This window comes from Ambystoma mexicanum, chromosome 2p (assembly GCF_040938575.1).
Source record: "Ambystoma mexicanum isolate Mex_15411 chromosome 2p, UKY_AmexF1_1, whole genome shotgun sequence".
Taxonomy (NCBI): Eukaryota; Metazoa; Chordata; class Amphibia; order Caudata; family Ambystomatidae; genus Ambystoma; species Ambystoma mexicanum.
Window position 1 is genome coordinate 13,634,914 of NC_090923.1, and position 18,246 is coordinate 13,653,159.

The 18,246-nt window shown below is 45.0% G+C and overlaps 2 protein-coding genes across 2 annotated transcripts in view; both read right to left on the reverse strand.

Annotated features, from left to right (window-relative positions):
- Nucleotides 1-2,457: 2,457 nt before the first annotated feature.
- LOC138567670 (olfactory receptor 1G1-like) lies at nucleotides 2,458-3,396 on the reverse strand. Its single transcript, XM_069646140.1, has one exon. The coding sequence runs from the start codon at nucleotides 3,394-3,396 to the stop codon at nucleotides 2,458-2,460; it is 939 nt and encodes a 312-aa protein (XP_069502241.1).
- An 11,944-nt stretch (nucleotides 3,397-15,340) lies between these two features.
- Nucleotides 15,341-18,246, reverse strand: part of LOC138567671 (olfactory receptor 8H3-like) — a 93,783-nt gene continuing 90,877 nt past the window's right edge. Inside the window, exon 3 of the mRNA XM_069646142.1 lies at nucleotides 15,341-16,293. Within this exon, the coding sequence (XP_069502243.1) occupies nucleotides 15,341-16,293 (953 nt within the window). The remainder of the gene's footprint in view (nucleotides 16,294-18,246) is intronic.

An 18,246-nucleotide genomic window follows, 5' to 3' on the forward strand; every position in this document is an offset into this window, starting at 1 on the left:
TGCCTGGATGTGATGTTTGTTCCCCTAAAGAGTTATGTAATGAAATTGGAGTGAGGGTCTCATAGGAGGGAATAGTGGGAGAAAGTCTGGAATTGAACATTTTATGTACTCCTCTAGCACACTGCTGCATTGTAATATTGGTTAGGTAGTGCAAACTGCAAACATACTTGTTTAAACTACTGTTTCTTTCCAGTGAGGCTTTAGGCCTTACTGCGCATGTCCTTGCAATGTAGACTCTTCGTCTAGTGTGTAGCTATTCTTGGCTCCACATCTCTTGCTTCAGACTTGGTTCCCTTTTGGCATATGTAAGCAAGTTGTAGGCTACCGCTTTTTTAGGAAAAGGGCTTTAGCAGATGGAAGCCCTCATACTGTAAGCATTCTCGCCTGCCTCGGACCATGTGTGAACCTTTGAGGAGTATATTCAGCTCCACTAAATGCATCACTTCATGCTGTGCTTCCTGATAAGACTGCCTTGCATGCGAGAATGCAGCTGGTATCAAAGGTTTCCTAACTGCATATTTACTCCCCTCTATCCCAACTCCAATCTGGCTATACGCCGGCAAGCTCTACAGAAACTGCCCTTCTACATGTTTCTGACTTTCTTCGTTCTTCACGTGCACAAGCTCTCTTTTATTTTGATTTTACTTGATCTTTCAGTAGCTTTTGACACTGTGGATCTCCCTACCTTACACTCCTCTCTCTTCTTTGGGCATTTTTTCTCTCCTCTCACTTGGTTTAAATCTTAGCATTCTCATTGCTCCTACTCTGTATTCTTGACTGACCAGCTCTCTCCTCCTCTTGCACTTTTATATGGCGTTCCTCCAGATTCTGTTCTTGGCCTACTCTTAGTTTCACTGTACACCATCCCTCTCTCCTCGCTTATTTCGTCCTTCAGTCTTTCCTGTCACTTTTATGCTGATGATTCCCAAATCTTCTATTCTTTTTCTGAGTTCTCCAATACCCTTAAGAGTCTCCCCTGTCTTTCCCCCATCCAATTCCGGAAGTGTTCCCAATTTTGTCACCTTAACCCCTCTAAAATGGAAGTTTTTTTTCTTCCCTCCTTCCTGTTCCTACTCTTTTTCCCCTCCTCCTTTTCTACCCGTTCAGCTCACCCTTTCTTCCTTTGCTTGGAATTCCCGATTCTCTGTGACTCTTCTCTTTCTTTCTCCTCTCATATCGCTCTTATTCGGTGCAATTGTCGTTATCTTCATATTTATCCTTTGCTGCACCCACGCTTATCTCTCCTTTCACACCTCTAAACTTTTTATCTCTGCCCTCATTTATCCCATATTAAATATTGTTCTGCCCTCCCGTTGCTCCACCTATACACCTGTTTGCCTTCTCTTCGGTCTCTCTTCCTTTGTCTTCATCTCCTCTCTTCTATCAGGTTCGATCTTACCATTTTAATTGTATCTTCTGTTACACTTTCTTTCCATCGTCTTCAAATGTCTCCATGGTCTTGTTCCCCTCCCCATCTTGCATGCCTAGTTTCCTTATATTCCCTCTCTCATGCTCTTCTCTCCCAGTCTACCTGTCATCTTGCTGTTTGCAAGCCCTCCTGAGCTTCTTCACTCTTTCGCTCCTTTTCTCTTCTTGCTCCATTCCACTAGAATCATCTTCCTCTTACCATCTGATCTTCTTCCACATCTCACATCTTTTGTACCCTCTTAAAGGCTCACCTCTCATCTCCTCTGTTTCTCTCATAAACTGCTTATTTGTACTGCCAACTCTGCATGTGTTATTTTTACCGTTCCTCCTTTGAAATGCATGTGTTCCTTTTTGGTATAAGTGAACGGTGCGTGGAGGCAGGGGGGTACTCACGCGTCAAACTCTTGTACTGTTGTTGTTTTGTTACTGTATGGCTGTTTGTTTTTACTCATTCTTCACCAATCCACCAGAACAGTAAGTGGACATTTTTCCACGACACAATGTAGTCGTACAAAAACCAACGTATGCATGACCTGCAGATTCACCCGAGAGTCCTGCCAGGGAATGTCCCAGGAATGGCTTGAAGATGATGGAGAGAATCAGTGACTGGGGATCTTTGGGGAAAGAAAGTGTTTACTGGTGTTTACTGGTGGCTGTGGCGAGGGATAAAGGACTGCATAACCACACAACTGATCTTCTAACACCACATAAATGAGAATGACTGTATAAAACATTGACACAAGAGGAAAGAGCAGCAGATGTCTATCTGTGACATACAGAGGTTGTGATATGCCATGGAAGGGTGTGCATCGATATAAAGAGTCAAGAGTGGGAGGAGATAGAGGAGTGTTAGGGAAGACTCATGCAAACTTGTATGAAGGCCGCTTAAGGATATATACACAGGATAAGGGACGGGTACAATGTGACCTGGTGTTTTGCTCTTTGTAGACTGGGATGATTGTAAATCTCAGATAGAATTAGACGACTGAGGTGCAAACACAAGAAATATCATGTCCGCATTACTGAGGTCTACAGGGCTCGTTGCCCGCAATGCATCACCTTCCTCGCCGCCTTTTTGACTTCTTCGTTCCTCAGACTATAAATGATTGGGTTTAGCATTGGTGCAAAGACTGTATAAAAGAGTGAAGCTGCTTTCTCATGTCCCAGTGAGATGCTGGAAGGTTTGAAATTTGACGCTGCCCCAGTCCCATAAAACATGGCAAGCACCACGAGATGTGCAGAGCAGGTGGAGAAGACCTTCCTCCTGCCCTCCGTGGATGGGATCTTTAGGATAACTCTGATAATGTGGACGTAGGACATGATAATGACCAGGAAGGTGATCAGTGAAACACTTCCCGTCAATGCAAAGATCACAATCTGGTTGGCCAAAGGGTGAGCACAGGCCAGCTTCAGTAGGTTTAGGATTTCACACACAAAATTATCAATCTCGTTGTCACCACAGAACGGTAATTGAGCCAGCTGCAGAGTTAGAATAAGGGAGTACAGGAAACCAGCCATCCAGGAAATGGCCAGCAGCAGGATGCAAAACCTCCCGCTCATTATAATGCTGTAATTCAGAGGGAGGCAGATGGCGACGTAGCGATCATAGCACATGGCCGCTAGGAGACAAAGTTCTGTGGTACCCAGAAAAACAAAACCAAAGACCTGTGCAATGCATTCCTTGAATGGGATGTAGTTGCGTTCTACGAGAAGGCCCTCCAGCATTCTGGGGACTGTGACAGAAGCTGAGCCAATGTCCAGGCAAGAGATATTGAACAGAAAGAAGTACATTGGGGTGTGTAGATTGGTGCTGATTACAATCAGTGCAGTGATGAGCAGGTTCCCCAGGAGGGTCAACAAGTAAACCAGCAGGAAAGCAGCAAACAGGGCATCCTTCACCTCTGAAGGGACAGAGAATCCTAGAAGGATAAATCCCGTGACCATGCTCCAGTTTCCCAAGTCCTCCATCATCACCGACGTCCCTGGAAATAATAAAAATACAGTGAGAATACAGAGCTCAAAGGACATTGGGAAAAGTAATTGATCTTCAGCAGTGCCACGTTCCTTCAAGTCTCAGTATACTACTGTCGCTCAGCACCAGGGAGTCATTTTAGAGTTCTTTAGATGTGATTGGGCATTACACACCCTAAGAGGTAAAGCACATTTTATTGGCATTTCTACTCTGTTTGTTGCAGGTTCTCAAGTAGAGGAAGGCTGCATGATTTTTCAAAGTGATTTTTGGAGTGTGCCATGTTCATTCAATAGAGTGAAACAGAGGCTTGGAGTGGAGGATCTCGTGGTGAACTAGTTGGTAGCGCGTTCCTTCGTGCAGCACTTCAGCTGTCTCAAAGGTGCAATGGGGTACAAAGCAGTGCTGATGAGGTTGCTGATAAAGGAACATTAGCGTCCAGAATCAGGTGGAGTGTCGGGGGCAGAATCACAGAGGATAGGAGTTAGAAAGAACAATCACTAAGGAGAGGATTTAGGGAGCACAGTCACCATATAGGATCTAGGTTTGTTATTGGCTGTCCGTTATCAGGCTGCCAACTTATGACTACCTCTTGATACATGCAATTTAAGGAAAATCAGATACAGAGTGTTTCATTGGTTAGGGAGCAAAGGCACTAAGGATGGAGTTAGGGAGAACAGCTACTAAGGAGCCGTGTTACGGAGCACAGTCACTAACGAGAATGAGTGTTGTGAACACAGTAACTATGGAGAGGCATTAAGTAGCACAGTCATTAAGGAGATGAGTTAGAAAGCAAATGTCACTAAGGGGAGCACAGTCATTAAGGAGAGGTGTTAGGGAGCACAGTCATGAACAAGAGGAGTGTCAGGAGCACAGTCACTAAGGAAACTGTTAAGGAGCACAGTCACTAGGGAGAGGAGTTAGAACGCACAGACACTAAGGAGAGGAATTAGGGAGCCCCATCTCTAAGAAGACAAGTTAGGGAGCCCTGTCGCTAAGGAGACGAGTTTGGGAGCACAGTGACTAAGTAGACGAGTTAGGGAGTGCAGTCACTAAGGAGAAGAGTTAGGGAGTCCAGTCACAAAGCAGAGGTGTTAAGGAATACAGTCACTAAGGAGAGGAGTTAGACAGCACAGTCACTAAGGAGAGGGGTTAAGTAGCCCTGTCAGTAAGGAGGGTGTTGGGAAGAGGAGTCACTAAGGAGAGGTGTTGGTTAGCACAGTGAGCATATGGTCCTTGGAAACGTGCATCTGTTACTGGGTGGGATTACACAGCGTAATTCTGAATCCAAATAACCAGAAAAACTCAAGAAGATGGCAAGTTTCTGTTTAATAGCAATTATCTGAAACAGGGAGTTTACAAAGAACATCAAGTGACGTACGCCCATTCTCCCAAGTGATTTTCACATGTAATATAATGATATACTTCTTTATGCATCAGAATGACGTCATGCTACATGGCAATAGTTAAAAACCTATCAAGGGTTGGTGTTGGTTAAGGGCCAAATCTAGATATGCAATCATATAGGATCTAGGTTTGTTATTGGCTGTCCGTTATCAGGCTGCCAACTTATGACTACCTCTTGATACATGCAATTTAAGGAAAATCAGATACAGAGTGTTTCATTGGTTTCTCAAGCTATAAGGTCCTTTGTTATATGGACTAATACAATTGGTTTGGCACATTTGTGCCATGTCTGGAACATTTGGTTCAATATAGCGGCTCGTAAGCCAAGACACTGGTGCAAGTAGATAGGACATGAAGCTGCCCTACCACCCAATTAGCCCATCATCTCTAATCACCCATGCCTTCTGCCATGAAATTCTCTCTGTACTTGGCCTTGCAGAGTATTCTTGTCCTAGTAATGCAACGGGAGTGAGGTCACTCGCTATCGTTCCTGGAACTCCAAGTTCAAACCCTATGTCCAGCCTTGATTTACGTGACAAGAGACCATGATTTGACTCATTCGGCAAGCTTTGAAATGTTTTAAAGAATTAAGACTTGCATCTCCTGTGTTCTTTCTTGCACCTTGACGTGACAGGTTCGTGCCACAAGAAGCCTTCTTTAATGTATATGAACACTTTCACTTATACCAAAGCGAGCAGCTTCAACGTTGTAGTCTGCAATGTTGAAGCTGCTTACTTTGGTGTAAATGAATGAATACTTTAATTTATACCAAAGTGTTCATATAGACCACTTGGGTGTATATGAACACTTACACTTACGTTGTAGTCTGCAATGTGGAAGCTGCTTACTTTGGTGTAAATGGATGAATACTTTCATTTACACTGGTTTACATGAACACTTTCCTATACACCAAAGTAAGCAGCTTCAACGTTGTAGCTGCTTTCTTTGGTGTATAGGAAAGTGTTCACATACACCTGTTTACAGCATTTTTGTAAAATAACAAATATGTCGTTATTTTACAAAAATTCTGCCGAGATTTCAGGATTGCGCCCGTCATAACTAAAACAGATGCAATCCTGAAGGTGCACTGTTGTGCACTAGGAGGACTCCCAGGCCCACTTGAGAATACTGGTGGTGCCTGGGCGTCCTCAGTTGGCGCAGTTAATCGTGCTCTTTAGCACTTTCACTGTGCCAAGTTATGAATCGGACCCTCAGTCTGTGCATTGTCTTCTATTTCATTCTTCGCATTGATTATGATCTTCATTTCCGCTGCTTGTTTGCTGTTTCCTGGTATTGTCCAATTATTATCCTTATAACACAGAATCCGAAGATTATCATCACCAATATTGCTCCAAGGAAATTGACCAAATTTGCCATCCTGTTGGCAATCCATGCAAATAGAAATGATAACCAATTGTCATATCCAATAGCCTGTCATGATGCCTACCCCCGGGCATCCGGACCAAGCCCATCAGCCCCGGGAGCAGGCATCCAGATATTTATTAAAACCCCAGCAGTCCCGGCTAAGGGCTGTCTGAGTTCAGTCCTGGCGCCTTAGGCACCAGGCTCATAATAGGAATCAGTCCTGGCGCCATAGGCGCCAGGCTCATAGGCATTACTTACCTCATGCAGACCATGCTGCAACTGAATCCAAGCCAACCTGAGGCTTGGATAGGACTATTTTTTTATAGGGACTATTTTTTACTCTGGTGTGGTTCTGGGAAACTTCTTAACTGGAACTACTTTGGAGGCTATTTAAACCACGCCCTATCAGCAACACACGCTTCGCGTTATTCTGAATCCAGCAGCGTAACGCTCACCGTGCCTGCAGTCAGTATCCAGTCTTCAGCCACGCCCGTCTCGAATCCAGAGCTCCTAGAAAAAGAGGAAAGAAGAAGGAAAGGTTAGAACAACAACATTATTTCAATCCTTACCTGATTCCGGATCCATCACGTCTTCGAACTTGAAAAGGACATTATTTCTGCACGCGTCGCATCGCCAGCTGCAGCACCGTGCCATACTCACCAGTCTTCACAGCATTTTTCGATCCGGCGCTGCCTCCATCATTTTCTTCGCCGAACTCCAGCACCTGGGGGAAAAAACAAAAGAAACAACATTGTGAGCCAAGAGAGCCGACAAATACAGTCTCTTACCACCATAGGCTACCTGATTTACCACCGGAGGCATTACCCGTTAATACGCCTCATCTTCATTTGCCGCACCTATAAAGGGAGAAAATAACAAGTTAAACTCATGCAACTTATACCGGACAGTGTTGGGTAATACAGACTCTTACCTGAACGCCATCAGCTGCCTCCAGGCAATATTCTTTTGAACCAGTTGCAATTCAACAAGGGAATGGAATAAGAGTGAACATCGGACATATTGAACTCTGTGAACTTTATAAACCCCAGAGCCAATATTCCTCCGGAACTCCTCCAGCACCCTCAAACCAGTGAAGTAACTGGTATCTACGTGCCCCTGCATGCCATGCAGGATGGAGAGCACATCTTTTAAAAACATAAGGTGAGGTTACTAAAAGGGGATATCGGAGGTGACAAGAGGGGAGAACGAGAACAGTGGGAGGGGGCAATCACTAAAATCCACGGGTGGCTAAATCCCTTTCTCCACCTGCAGGAGAATATTTCTATGGATCAAGCAGACGAGATTAGGCGGGCCAGTCCAGACAGTAATCTCGGCACTACGCATTACGTTGGTGGAGACCGCAGCTGTCCGGGTCCGATCGACGCCCCTGTGGGAACCAGGTGAGCGTAACAGAACGCAAAGCCTATCTACAAATCCCCACCCGGGCGTAATGGAAACTTCAGAAACCGACCAACTAGCCCTATTGTTAGGGGAACTTAGAGCAGAAGTGCACTCCGCTCGCCAAGAAACTAATGCCCTCAGGAGAGAACTGATTGTGTCAAAGGAGCGCACTGATGATCTTGCTAGACAATTGCTGCAAAACCAAGCTGGGCAAACACCATTACCCAATCCAACTCCTGTTTCATCGAGCAATCCTGTGCAAGTGGTTCTACCAGGGACCATTCCTTTAGCTCCACCCGAACGTTTTGCTGGAGACCCAAAAAAGTTTGCTGTGTTTATGAACCAATGCCGCTTCCACTTTTTATGCAGACCTGGAGCTTTTCCAAACGACCAAGCCAAAGTAGCCTTTGTACTAGCATACCTTAGTGGCAGCGCAGCAGATTGGTCAATTCCACTAGTCAACCAGGATGACCCTCTTCTTCGGGATTTTCAAGGTTTTCAATTGAGCATGGAAAGACTATTTGCCAGACATTCACAGGGACAGGCCCTGGATAACGAACCTTTATCCTTACGACAAGGTAACCAGGATCTACTAACCTATTTCGCAACCTTCAATAAGTTGGTGGTGGAAACCGGATGGCCAGAGGTGAAATGAATTACATTATTTCATCGTGGACTTTGGGGTGAACTCAAAGATGTTTTGGCCCAAGTTGTGAACCCACCTCAGGATTGCGCAGAATATATAGACTTAGTGGTCCAGTTAGACCACCGACTTCAGAATAGAAAGGCTGATCGAGCTAAGTTCGAGAATCGGGTATTGGTTAAACCCAATGTTACCCCCAAAGGAACAGATGCATCAGAACCGATGCAGATCGGGGGGGCTTAAGGAACCCTTAACTCAAAAAGAAAGAGAAAGGAGACGGCAGATGCAATTGTGTCTGTGCTGTGGGGCCTCAGGACATTTTCTATGGGATTGCCCTATAAAACCATCCAAGAAAGTAGTCGGAGATGCTGATAGAAATCAAACAGAGCCTGATTCGGGAAATGACCACGCCCAACAAGCGTAGAGGTCCGCTTGCCGAGCTTGAAGAAGGATACTCAGACCTCGCACCTCATCATACCAATGGTCCTTATTGATCCAAGGCAGCCATCACGTATGCACGCAGTAAGGGCATACATTTATAGCGGGGCCGTAGGAAACTATATGGACCACGAATTGGCTTCTACGATGAATCTACCTCTCTGCAAAAAGACCACCTCGGATGTCATCACCACAGTCGATGGAACTGAAATTGTCTCTGGGCCTGTAACTCATTCCGCCGCAGAGATGACACTGTTGGGTCAAGATGGGCATCGAGAGACTATTGTGTTTGATTTAATCAAAGCCCCGCATTTCCAAATAATACTGGGGATACCTTGGTTGAAACACATAATCCTTGTATTGATTGGCAAGAGAAGAGAATAACCTTCTCGGATTGTGCACACACCTGTTACCCGAAAAAAACCTTGAACAAAGGCCTGGCCACAGTCGCTACTCCAGTCGTGCAGTTACCTCAGGAATATCAAGAATTCCAGGATGTTTTCCAAAAAGAACAGACAAACACCTTACCACCTCACAGATCATACGAATTTCAAATCAACCTCATACCCGGTGCACAACCTCCATGTAGTAGAATCTACGCCCTTACGGAACCCGAAAACCTTCACCTACGACAATACTTTGACCAATACCTTGCTAATGGCTTTATTCGTCCATCCAAGTGCCCTGCATCTTCAGCTTTGTTCTTCGTGCCTAAAAAGGAAGGTGACCTCAGAATGTGCATAGACTACCGCGCATTAAATCAGATCACGGTTAAGAACCGATACCCATTGCCTCTGATCCCCGAATTACTAGACCAAGTAAAGGGCACTTACATATACACTAAATTAGATCTCCGAGGGGCATATCATCTGGTACGTGTAAAGAAAGGCAACAAATGGAAGCCTGCCTTTCGCACCAAGTACGGGTTATTCGAATACCAGGTGATGCCCTTCGGGTTGTGCAATGCACCAGCAGCCTTCCAGTCTTTTATGAACGATGTCCTTTGTGAACTCATTGACGTCTGTGTTGTCGTATACATAGACGATATTCTAGTGTACTCCTCCTCAGAATCAGACCATGTGAAGCATGTTTGTGCAGTCCTTGAGAAACTACACCAGCACAAGTTATACGCAAAATTGGAGAAATGTGTTTTTCATTCTACAGAAGTTGAATTCCTTGGATTTATCCTGACTCCAAAAGGAGTTCGAATGGACTCTCGAAAGGTGGACGCAATCCTCAAGTGGCCATCACCCAGTTCAGTTAAAGGGGTACAAAGCATGCTTGGATTTGCTAATTTCTATCAGAGATTTATTCCTGAGTTCTCACATATTGTACACCCCATCACAGAACTTTTGCGAAAAAACAAACGTTTTTTGTGGACTGAAGAGGCTGAAAGAGCCTTCCAAGAGCTAAAGTCGAAATACACGTCTGCACCTGTTTTAAAGCATCCACGCCCTGAGCTTCCATACATAGTTGAAACCGATGCATCCAGTTTAGCCATGGGGGCTGTCCTGTCCCAGAAGGATCCTGAAACCGGTCAACTTCATCCAGTAGCTTTCTGGTCAAGAAAGTTCTCAGCACCCGAGTTAAACTATGAGGTTACTGATAAGGAGTTATTAGCCATCAAGTCCGCCTTCAAGGCTTGGCGGCATTATTTTCTCGGTGCTAGGCATACCATCACTGTAATCACCGATCACAGGAATCTGCAGTATTTGAAAACAGCCAAGGCCCAATCATTGCGTCAACTTCGATGGGCACTATTCTTTGCCGAATTCGACTTCGTGATCACCTATCGACCAGGTTGTAAAAACAGCAAGGCAGATGCCTTATCCCGAATAGGGATGGGAGAAACATATTCAAACCCGGAACCGGTGCCTATAATTTCAGAACAAAGAATTCTTGGCATAACTACTCTACAGACTTTAGAAGATATTCATTTAAAAATCCAACAACGTTTCGATCCTGCAGCTCTGCAGGACTGGGTAAAGAAAGGCAATGATTATTCAGTCAGCAATTACCTACCTTACTATCAAGGGTGTCTATTTCTACCACACAAGGAACTACAAGAACTAGTTATCTCCAATCATCATGATGCTTTGATGGAAGGACATCCACGTATCGCAAAAACTGAAGCTAAAATTAAAAGACAATTCTGGTGGCCCACCTGGCGAAAAGACATCAGTTGTGCTATCTTGTGGTATCTGCGCCCAAAACAAAAGTCAAAAGAAGAAACAAGCTGGTCTTTTACAACCTTTGGATATTCCTCCTACACCTTGTTATACTTTGTCTTTAGACTTTATTACTGATCTACCTCCATGTAATGGATTTAACACCATTCATTCTAGTTATTGTGGATCTTTTTTCCAAGATGGCCCACTTTATTCCTTTAAAGGGATTACCTTCCGCTTCAATTTTGGCCAAGAAATTTCTCGAAAACATTGTTCGAATAAATGGATTTCCTTGTGTATTGGTCTCTGACCGAGGTACCCAATTCATTTCTCAATTTTGGAAAAGATGTAGCGCAAATCGACGTGAGGTTATCAACCAGTCACCACCCCAAGACCGATGGTCAGACGGAGAGGACCAAGCAGACTCTTGAACAGTACCTACGTTGCATGCTACACCAAACCGAAAGCAATTGGAAGGATATTTTATGGATTTCCAAATACGCATACAATAACTCTGTACATTCTGGAACCGGACAAAGCCCCTTTTATACCATATTTGGAAATCATCCTCGAACATCAGAACTCGATTCGCCTCAACACTTAGAAATGACTGCAGTGAATCATCTGCACTCTACTATTACACAAGCCTTTAAGGAAGCAACAGAACATTTGAAACAAGCGTAAGAGAAATAGAAGAAAAATGCTGATCAACATAGAAGTGATGCCCCACAATACCAGATTGGAGATCAAGTTTGGCTGGCCACAAAACACATACCTCTAAAAGGGACTCAGACTTTTAATCCTAGATATTTGGAACCTTACACTATTAAGACCATTATCAACCCGGTGGTCGTCAAATTGGAATTACCCTCTAATATGCGGATCCATCCTGTCTTTCATGTTTCACTCCTGAAATGAGTTCATCCCGGGACAAGACTAGCCAAACCACCCGACCCCATCCTAATAGATGGGGAACGCGAATTCGAAGTTAAAAATATCCTGGACTCTAAAATGGTTAAATCAAGACTTGTTTATTTAATCGACTGGCAGGGTTACGGACCACAGCAAAGATCATGGGAGCCTAGTGACCACGTTCATGCACCTCGGTTGGTGAAAAAATTCCATCGGAACTTCCCAGAAAAACCAGGACCGAGGGGAAGAACACCTTTAGGAGGGGCTTTGGGGGTGAGTGCTGTCATGACACCTACCCCCGGGCATCCGGACCAAGCCCATCAGCCCCAGGAGCAGGCATCCAGATATTTATTAAAACCCCAGCAGCCCCGGCTAGTCCTGGTTCAGTCCTGGCGCCTTAGGCACCAGGCTCATAATAGGAATCAGTCCTGGCGCCATAGGCGCCAGGCTCATAGACATTACTTACCTCATGCAGACCATGATGCAACTGAATCCAAGCCAACGTGAGGCTTCGATAGGACTTTTTTGTTACAGGGACTATTTTTTACTCGGGCGTGGTTCTGGGGAACTTTTTACCTGGAACTACTTTGGAGGCTATTTAAACCACGCCCGATCAGCAACACACGCTTCGCGTTATTCTGAATCCTGCAGCGTAACGCTCACCGTGCCTGCAGTCAGCATCCAGTCTTCAGCCCCGCCCGTCTTGAATCCTGAGCTCCTAGCAAAAGAAGAAAGAAGAAGGAAAGGTTAGAACAACGACATTATTTCAATCCTTACCGGATTCCGGATCCATCACGTCTTCAAACTTGAAAAGGACATTATTTCTGCACTTGTCGCATCGCTAGCTGCAGCGCCGCGCCCTACCCACCAGTCCTGACAGCATTTTTCGATCCGGCGCTGCCTCCATCATTTTCTTTGTCTAACTCCAGCACCTGGGGGAAAACCAAAAGAAACAACAAGGTGAGCCAAGAGAGCCAACAAATACAATCTCTTACCACCATAGGCTTACCTGATTTACCACCGGAGGCATTACCCATTAATACACCTCGTCTTCATTTGCCGCACCTGTAAAGGGAGAAAACAACAAGTTAAACTCATGCAACTTATACCGGACAGTGTTGGGTAATACAGACTCTTACCTGAACGCCATCAGCTGCCTCCAGGCAATATTCTTTTGAACCAGTTGCAATTCAACAAGGGAATGGAATAAGAGTGAACATCGGACATATTGAACTCTTTGAACTTTATAAACCCCCGAGTCAATATTCCTGGTATCTACGCGCCCCTGCATGCCATGCAGGATGGAGAGCTCATCTTTTAAAAACATTAGGTGAGGTTACTAAAAGGGGATATCGGAGGTGACAAGAGGGGAGAACGAGAACAGTGGGAGGGGGCCATCACTAAAATCCACGGGTGGCTAAATCCCTTTCTCCACTTGCAGGAGAATACTTCTACGGATCAAGCAGACGAGATTAGGCGGGCCAGTCCAGAAAGTCATCTCGGCAAAACGCACCACATTGGTGGAGACCGCAGTTCTCACTGTCATGGGATGTAGGAAAAGTACAGCAAGAAGGCCCGACCTTGGCACAAATACCTCCTTCCATTGCTGTAATCATGCCAAAGATATACCTGTTCTGGTGGGTCATTAACCTTATGGGTCTCAACATTTTCTTTATGGCATTAAATTCTTACATAGTGGCATTGATTGTCTGTAACAACTCCCACTCTGGTGATTTATAACCATTTGGCATTCACTACTGTTTGGAGTCCAGGCATAAATATAGATGACATTATCATAACAGTCTTGCTGAACAAATTTTGCTCATCCGGAATACCCTCCCGTTGCTCCATCTATACATCTGTTTGCCTTCTCTTTGGTCTCTCTTCCTTTGCCTCCATCTCCTCACTTCTATCAGGTTCTATCTTACCATTTGAATCGTGTCGTCTGTTATATTTTCTTTCCATCTTCTTCAAATCTCTCCAAGGTCTTGTCCCCTCCTCTCTTGCCTCCCTAGTTTCCTTACATTCCCCCTCTCATGCTCGTCTCTCCCAGTCTACCTGTCATCTTGCTGTTTGCAAGCCCTCCTGAGCTTCTTCACTCTTTCGCTCCTTTTCTCTTCCCGCTCCATTCCACTAGAATCATCTTCCTCTTACCATCTGATCTTCTTCCACATCTCACATCATTTGTACCCTCTTAAAGGCTCACCTCTCATCTTCTCTGTTTCTCCCATAAACTGCTTATTTGTACTGCCAACTCTGCATGTGTTATTTGTACTGTTCCTCCTTTGAAATGCATGTGTTGCTTTGGGTATAAGTGAATCTGGCTGTTTGTTTTTACTCATTCTTCACCAATCCACCAGAACAGTAAGTGGACATTTTTCCACGACACAATGTAGTCGTACAGTAATCAGTGTATGCATGGCACGGCACCTTCCACCTTACCAGCACACACTTAAATGTGGGGAGTAGGCACACTGAGTAAATGAGTGAACCAGAACACCCAAGGTGAAAAAGAAGGACGGGAATCAACATGGGGCATTGGAATGGAAAGGCATGTGCAGGGAGCAGCGCAGGAGTTATCGAGGTGAGTCCCTTAGCTCAGTGGATAGAAGAGGCAATAGGACTAAAGAGTAATGTAGACCCCAAAAGCACCTTCCACCACTTTGAAATCCGAGTCCCACAGTCACAGGCATACCAAATTGGATGGTCACCAGATGACATCACTGGGAGGCATTAAAGAGGTTGAGATGTTGTTATCTAGAGACAGAAATTAATGAAGGTTTCTTGAAGGGTGGGCCTCAGGAGCAATGACAGGTTAACAAGGTAATGCTTCAGAGCAGAGATGGAAGCCAAGCAGTGAAGCTCGGCTGGAGGTCATGGCAGGTCACCAGAAATGCAGATGAAGGATGCAGTGACAGGGTGCTGACCAAAATGGGTGAAGCATTGGAAGCAATAGGATAATGGAAGCTGTGGCAAATGAGAGGCCTGTGCTGACAAGGAGATTTATTGCCAGTCCATAAGCACTGCTCATGCTCATCATCAGCTTAAGGGTTAACACTTGTGGCACCTCTGAGGAACCACAGCAAACCTCAAGGTCAATGACCTGCAGATTCACCCGAGAGTCCTGTCAGGGAATGTTCCAGAAATGGCTTGAAGATGATGGAGAGAATCAGTGACTAGGGATCTTTGGGGAAAGAAAGAGTTTACTGGTCTTTACTGGTGGCTGTGGAGAGGGACACAGGACTGCACAACCACTCAACCGATCTTCTAGCACCACATAAATGAGAATGACTTTATATAAAACATTGACACAAGAGGAAAGAGCAGCAGATGACTATCTGTGACATACAGAGGTTGTGATATGCCATGGAAGGGTGTGCATCGATATAAAGAGTCAAGAGTGGGAGGAGATAGAGGAGTGTTAGGGAAGACACATGCAAACTTGTATGAAGAAAACCAGGCCGCTTAAGGATATCTACACAGGATAAGGAACGGGTACGATGTGACCTGGGGTATAGCACTTTGTAGACAGTGATGATTGTAAATCTCAGATAGAATTAGGCGGCGGAGGTGTAAACACAAGAAATATCATGTCCGCATTACTGAGGTCTACTGGGCTGTTTGCCTGCGATGCATCACCTTCCTTGCTGCCTTTTTCACATCTTCGTTCCTCAGACTATAAATGATTGGATTTAGCATTGGTGCAAAGACTGTATAAAAGAGTGAAGCTAGTTTCTCGTGTCCCAGTGAGATGCTGGAAGGTTTTAAATGTGTGGCTGCCCCAGTCCCATAAAACATGACTAGCACCACAAGATGTGCAGAGCAGGTGGAGAAGACCTTCCTCCTGCCCTCCGTGGACGGGATCTTTAGGATGACTCTGATAATGTGGACATAGGACATGACGATGACCAGGAAGGTGATCAGTGCAACACTCCCTGTCAATGAAAAGATCACAATCTGGTTGGCCAAAGGGTGAGCACAGGCCAGCTTCAGTAGGTTTGGGATTTCACACACAAAATTATCAATCTCGTTGTCACCACAGAACGGTAATTGAGCCAGCTGCAGAGTTAGAATAAGGGAGTACAGGAAACCAACCATCCAGGAAATGGCCAGCAGCATGATGCAAAACCTCCCGCTCATTATAATGCTGTAATTCAGAGGGAGGCAGATGGCGACGTAGCGATCATAGCACATGGCCGATAGGAGACAAAGTTCTGTGGTACCCAGAAAAACAAAACCAAAGACCTGTGCAATGCATTCCTTGAATGGGATGTAGTTGCGTTCTACGAGGAGGCCCACCAGCATTCTGGGGACTGTGACAGAAGCTGAGCCAATGTCCAGGCAAGAGATATTGAACAGAAAGAAGTACATTGGGGTGTGTAGATTGGTGCTGATTACAATCAGTGCAGTGATGAGCAGGTTCCCCAGGAGGGTCAACAAGTAAACCAGCAGGAAAGCAGCAAACAGGGCCTCCTTCACCTCTGAAGAGACAGAGAATCCTCGGAGGATGAAGCCCGTGACCATGCTCCAGTTTCCCAGGTCAGCCATCATCACCGACATCCCTGGAAATAATAAAAATACAGTGAGAATACAGAGCTCAAAGGACATTGGGAAAAGTAATTGATCTTCAGCAGTGGCACTTTCCTTCAAGTCTCAGTATACTACTGTCGCTCAGCACCAGGGAGTCATTTTAGAGTTCTTTAGATGTGATTGGGGCATAACACACCCTAAGCGGTGAAGCACACTTTATTGGCATTTCTACTCTGTTTGTTGCAGGTTCTCAAGTAGAGGAAGGCAGCATGATTTTCAAGGTTTTTGGAGTGTGCTATGTTCATTCAATAGAGTGAAACAGAGGTTTGGAGTGGAGGATCTCGTGGTGAACTAGTTGGTAGCGCGTTCCTTCGTGCAGCACTTCAGCTGTCTCAAAGGTGCAATGGGGTACGAAGCAGTGCTGATGAGGTTGCTGATAGAGGGACATTAGCGTCCAGAATCAGGTGGAGTGTCGGGGGCAGAATCACTAAGGAGAGGAGTTCGAAAGAACAGTCAATAAGGATAGGAGGTAGAACGAACAGTCACTAAGGATAGGAGTTAGGGAGCACAATCACCAAGGAGACAAGTTAGGGAGCACACTCACTAAGGATGGGAGTTAGGTAGAACAGCTACTAAGGAGCAGTGTTACGGAGCACAGTCACTAACGAGAATGAGTGTTGTGAACACAGTAACTAAGGAGAGGCATTAAGGAGCACAGTCATTAAGGAGAAGAGTTAGAAAGCCAGTCACTAAGGAGAGGGGTTAGGGAGCACAGTCATTAAAGAGAGGTGTTAGGAGCACAGTCATGACCAAGAGGAGTGTCAGGAGCACAGTCACTAAGGAAACTGTTAAGGAGCACAGTCACAAGGGAGAGGAGTTAGAAAGCACAAACACTAAGGAGAGGAGTTAGGGAGCCCCATCTCTAAGAAGCCAAGTTAGGGAGCTCTGTCGCTAAGGAGATGAGTTTGGGAGCAAGTGACTAAGTAGACGAGATAGGGAGAGCAGTCAATAAGGAGAGGAGTTAGGGAGTCTAGTCACAAAGCAGAGGTGTTAAGGAATACAGTCACTGAGAGGAGAGGAGTTAGGGAGCACAGTCATTAAGGAGAGGTGTTAGGGATCCCTGTCAGTAAGGAGGGGTTTTGGTAAGTGCAGTCACTAAGGAGAGGTGTTGGGCAGCACAGTGAGCATATGGTCCTTGGAAACGTGCAGCTGTTACTGGATGGGATTACACAGCATCATTCTGAATCCAAATAACTATACAAACTCAAGTAGATGGCAAGTTGCTGTTTAATAGCAATTATCTGAAACAGGAAGTTTACAAAGCCCATTCTCCCAAGTGATTTTCACATGAAATATAATGACATACTTCTTTATGCATCAGAATGACATCATGCTACATGGCAATAGTTAAAAACCTATCAAGGGTTGGTATTGGTTAAGGGACACATCTAGATATGCAATCATATAGGATCTAGGTTTGTTATTGGCTATCCAATATCAGGCTGCCAACTTATGACTACCTCTTTCTTGATAAATGTAATTTAAGGAAATCAGTTACACAGTGCTTCATTGGTTTCTCAAGCTATAAGGTCCTTTGTTATATGGACTAATACAATTGGTTTGGCACGTTTGTGCCATACCTGGAACATTCGGTTCAATATAGTGGCTCGTAAACCAAGACACAGGTGCAAGTAGATAGGACATGAAGCTGCCCTACCACGCAATTAGCCCAACCTCTCCCATCACCCATGCCTTCTGCCATGAAATTCCCTTTGTACTTGGCCTTGCAGTGTATTCTTGTTCTAGTAATGCAACGGGAGTGAGGTCACTCGCTATCGTTCCTGGAACTCCAAGTTCAAACCCTATATCCAGCCTTGATTCACGTGACAAGAGACCACGATTTGGCTCATTCTGCAAGCTTTGAAATGTTTTAAAGAATTAAGACTTGCATCTCCTGTGTTCTTTCTTGCACCTTGACGTGAGAG

Bases quoted from the DNA above. Each gene is read 5' to 3' on its own strand.
- LOC138567670 (XM_069646140.1), bottom strand. From the start codon at position 3,396: ATGGAGGACTTGGGAAACTGGAGCATGGTCACGGGATTTATCCTTCTA.